This window comes from Entelurus aequoreus, linkage group LG05, assembly GCF_033978785.1.
Source record: "Entelurus aequoreus isolate RoL-2023_Sb linkage group LG05, RoL_Eaeq_v1.1, whole genome shotgun sequence".
In the NCBI taxonomy this organism is placed as follows: domain Eukaryota; kingdom Metazoa; phylum Chordata; class Actinopteri; order Syngnathiformes; family Syngnathidae; genus Entelurus; species Entelurus aequoreus.
Window position 1 is genome coordinate 79899298 of NC_084735.1, and position 4902 is coordinate 79904199.

General features: G+C 38.1%; 1 protein-coding gene across 2 annotated transcripts in view; it reads right to left on the bottom strand.

Annotated features, from left to right (window-relative positions):
• The window catches only part of LOC133651091 (neural cell adhesion molecule 1-like), an 881445-nt gene that overhangs the window by 49046 nt on the left and 827497 nt on the right, over positions 1–4902 (bottom strand). For both annotated transcript variants that reach the window (XM_062049028.1, XM_062049029.1), the window contains one exon: positions 740–920. In XM_062049028.1, coding sequence (XP_061905012.1) covers positions 740–920 — 181 coding nt within the window. The remainder of the gene's footprint in view (positions 1–739; positions 921–4902) is intronic.

The following is a 4902-nucleotide window of genomic DNA, read 5'->3' on the forward strand; positions in this document are numbered from 1 at the left end:
TTTTAAAAAAATACATTACAATCATTTATGTTCCACTGACTTATGGAAAAAAGAAAAAAAAAAGATTGATGATCTCTTACAAACTGAGCTGCGACCCATTTTGGAACCGGCACCACAATTCTGAAAAGCCTTTTTTGAATTGTCAGGCGTACCTAATCAAAATACTTGTTATAATATTTAGTTCTATTTTTATAAAATGCAATTTTCAGTACATTTTTATCGTTTATTTTTAAAACCTAAATACAAATGCATGTCTGTCTTGTTAACCTTTTAAATTTAAATTAAAAAAACGTATTGGTGACCTAATACAATTCGAAAACACCCTTCATTGTATTGTGTAGGTGTACTTAATTAAAACATTTGTTTAATAATATTGGATTCTATTTTTTCCGGTAATTTTTTTTTAATTTTAAACAAAAAAAGTAATAAATATTTCTGTCTTACTAACCAAAAAAAAAAATTCATTAATATACTGTACATATTTGTGGGAAAATATATTCAAACTGCTAATGTCTGATATTATTTTTCAAAGTGCATTTATACAAAGGTGATTCGCTATTTACCCCGAAAAGGCGCCTTCTACTCGCTGCAGTTGAGTAAATAAATGAGGAGGATGTGAAAATATGCTACAAGATGCTTTCTGGTCACGGTGGCGGGCCTTTGTGCACTGCAGTGTGTGTGTGTGTGTGTGTGTGTCTAGCAGGGGAAGGTTTAGCAAAAATGAAAGCAAAACCCGTACCTGGCATGGTTGTGGGCTCCGTGGCCGTTCTGAAGGAGACGACGCCGTGCTTGGACTTGCCCTGCTGGTTCTCCGCCACCACGCGGACCTCGTACTCCGTGTTCCAGTCCAGTCCGCTCAGCACCACGTACTCGCTGCGGGACGGCATGCGGATCTCGGGCTTCCAGTCAGACACGTGCTTCTGGAGACAGAACAGGACAGAGGCAATCTTTTATTCATTTCAACTAATGCATAAAAATACACTCAACACCGGAGCTGCGGAGCCTCACGCTTTGAGCGTGACAGTAGCGCAATTTAACCCTTTCTCACGCCACACGCCACATGTGACAAATTATATATTTGCATATTTTCTCCATCCATACGATTGTGAGCGTATCAACTTGAATCTTCTGGCGGTGAGGCTTAGTCTGATTTGTGACTGAATCGAGGAGGAAGAGGGTAGTGGCAGGATATCAACATATACTACTAAATTACCATGAAAAATAAAAAAGATAGATTACCGTATTTTACGGACCATAGGGTGCACCGGATTATAAGGCGCACTGCCGATGAATGGTGTATTTTCAATCGTTTTTTCATATATAAGGTACACCGTAGTATAGGGCGCATTAAAGGACTCATTTTATTATTATTTTTTTTTCTAAATGTAAAACACTTCCTTGTGGTCTACATCAGTGTTTTTCAACCACTGTGCAGATACAGTCTGGTGTGCCGTGGGAGATTATCTAATTTCACCTATTTGGGTTAAAAATATTTTTTGCAAACCAGTAATTATAGTCTGCAAATGATGTGTTGTTGTTGAGTGTCGGTGCTGTCTAGAGTTCGGCAGAGTAACCGTGTAATACTCTTCCATATCAGTAGGTGGCAGCCGGTAGCTAATTGCTTTGTGGATGTCGGAAACAGCGGGAGGCAGCGTGCAGGTAAAAAGGTGTCTAATGCTTAAACCAAAACTAAACAAAAGGTGAGTGCCCCTAAGAAAAGGCATTGAAGCTTAGGGAAGGCTTTGCAGAACGAAACTAAAACTGAACTGGCTACAAAGTAAACAAAAACAGAATGCTGGACGACAGCAAAGACTTACTGTGGAGCAAAGAAGGCGTCCACAATGTACATCCGAACATGACATGACAATCAACAATGTCTTCACAAAGGAGGGGAAAAACAACTGAAATATTCTTGATCGCTAAAACAAAGTAGATGCGGGAAATATCGCTCAAAGGAAGACATGAAACTGCTACAGGGAAATACCAAAAAAAGAGGAAAAAGCCACCAAAATAGGAGCGCAAGACAAGAACTAAAACACTACACCCAGGAAAACAGCAAAAAACTCAAAATAAGTCACAGTGTGATGTGACAGGTTACTGTCAACTGAGTTTTGTTTTTTAATGATTTCTGCTGGTGGTGTGACTCCGGAGTTTTTTCAACGCAAAAAATGTGCCTTGGCTCAGAAAAGGTTGAAAAACACTGTAATGGTGGTTCTTTGGTCAAAATGTTGCATAGATGATGTTTTACAGATCATCTGCAAGCCACTTTCTGACAGTCGCTTCCGGATGCTCCGTCTTATTACGCGTCTTCTCCCCGTCACCTTTGTTGTAGCGGTGTAGCGTGCAAGGACGGGAGTGAAAGAAGTGTCAAAAGATGGCGATAACTGTATTAATGACATTCAGACTTTACCTGAATCAATAACGGAGCAGCATCTTCTCATCCTGACACAACAACAAGGCCGGAAATGTGTCCCTGAAAAAACGTCCGAACGGAACTCTCTAATAACTAAAGTTCCTTGGGTGAATAATGTAAACTCACTACACCGGTAGGTTTTAGTGCTTTCATGGCGAGTTTACTGACAGATAAAAGTAAGAACTTTACACTACTTTTTATTAGAAATGGCAACAGCGGAGGTTGAATGTCCCATAACAAGAGATAGAGAAAAAGAAGTAGCTTTTTGACTACGTTGTCGGCACGGACTACAAAGGCGGACGCGCACAATTTTTCCGAAATTATGCAGATCCCAAATACAGATTAGCAGGTACCAGAAGGTAAGAAAAGTTGCTTTTAATAATATTGCGAAACAAAATGCCAGATAATATGTCTTACCTTGTACACACACCATAATAATACTCCTATGTTCAATGCGCCGACAATCCATCAAGCGGTGTGGCTTCATAGCTTACCAAAGTCGTACTAAAACATTTTGATAGATTTTTGAGCGCCGTGTGTAATGTTCTATATTTTCAATGGAACATATAAAATGTTGGTGTTGTTTACTTGAGTCATATTGCCATCATAGTGCAGTCTACACGTATCTCATATGTTTTACTCCCATCTACTGGTCACACTTATTATTACACCATGTACCAAATAAAATTGCTTCGAGGTCGGTAAGCAAAACCAGAATTATTCCGTACATTAGGCGCACTGTCGATTTTTGAGAAAAAAAAAAGATTTAAGAGCGCCTTATAGCCCGGAAAATACGGTAAGAGTTTTGGATGAATAATATGAGATATGTGTTAAAATAAAAAGATCAAATTGATGATAATATACCAATTCCTGGCATACTGCAGCGGATGTACGACATCCCAGACGTGGCTTTGCAATTATTAAAGAATATACGTTTAGATAAATGGCAAGTATTCAGAATATGTCAAAACATATACAGATGCACTACAACTATAAATAATAAAGTAGGAGTTTTAGCAGAAAAAAAGAAAACATCATTTTGAATAAAATAATTAGTGACAAGTTATTGGTTTTTACGGGGGAATTAACAGCAATATACAAGGCAGTTAAATGGACGGAGGGAAATAAAGCAAGTGAAGTTGGTGTGCGCTCAGAGCATAAAAAAAACATATGTTTCAGGAACAAGACAGGATAGTTCCGACAATCTTTAGAATAAATACATCTGGAAGTGTGGTAAAATATCTCTGGGTACCCGCTCACGTAGAAGTTGTGGGTAACGGACTAGCGGCTAAGTATGCAAAGCAAGCCACAACTAAAACTGAACTAAGCATGGAAATGAATCACAGTAAATCAAAAGTGACGAGTATATTTACGAAATAACTTGATAAAAAATGACAGGATAATACATTACATTTAAAAAAAAGGTGAAATAAAATAATTTAGAGTAGGGTATCAACTCAATTCGCACACCATATCAGTAGGTGGCAGTAATGCACGCCACAAGGTTGCTTGCCACCACCATTGAAAGAAAGAAGAAGAAGGCTTCTCAAACTATCTTCAAAACCTACTCAACGTTCTCCTGCTTGCTAAAAGAAGGTAACTACCCAAGAGTGTTCACTGTTGAGTCGCTATTTCTCCTTGAGTTCCCAAGTTAATATGTACTGTTTTACCGGCCGCTATAAGTCTATCATCGTCCTGTAATTGTTGCAGAGCTGTGTAACATGTATTTGCCTTATCTCTTGGCCAGTTCACACTTGTAAAATAGACTCTAATGTTAGTCTCAATGTTGTGTGTCAGTTACAGACTTGTACATATAAATTTAGACCCTCCCTCCCAAAGTAGTTTCCAAAAATGTAAATGTCAAGGTTCTGTATATCCCTAACTCTGACAGTGCACAAATTGGAAACAAATTGATCCCACACTGTCAGTGTTCCAGACCTTGTAAGACTCAATTTTGATCGCCCTCAAGAAACCCACAGAGTCCCTGAAATCCACTTTGAGAACCACTGTAAAGCAGAATTCAATCAAACAGTGGCCACAGTGCAGGGGACAGCCGCTGGAGGGAGAGGACATCACTCTGAAAGTGTAAATCGACAATAAAAAAAGGCCAAATCGATGTTAAAAAAAAGCCAACATTTTTACAAACAAATCATGACACTCAAGTCTCACTCTTGTCATTTTCTGAAGCTTGGCAGCCTGCATCACAACATTTACCACCAGGTGTAAATGAATGATGGGTTTTTAACATGTAAAGTGACTTTGGGTACTTAGAAAAGCGCTATATTAAATCCCAGGTATTATTATTATTATTATTATTACCACATTCCAACAACCTGATTCAACATTTAAAAGCAACTTTAACACATAGTGTAATTTCAATTCAACAATCAACACCAAATAATCAAGCACTGCTTATAAGCTTATACAGAAATGAAAGATACATTTAAAATATCCAATAATATAATGACATTTTAACAAACAAATTTCAA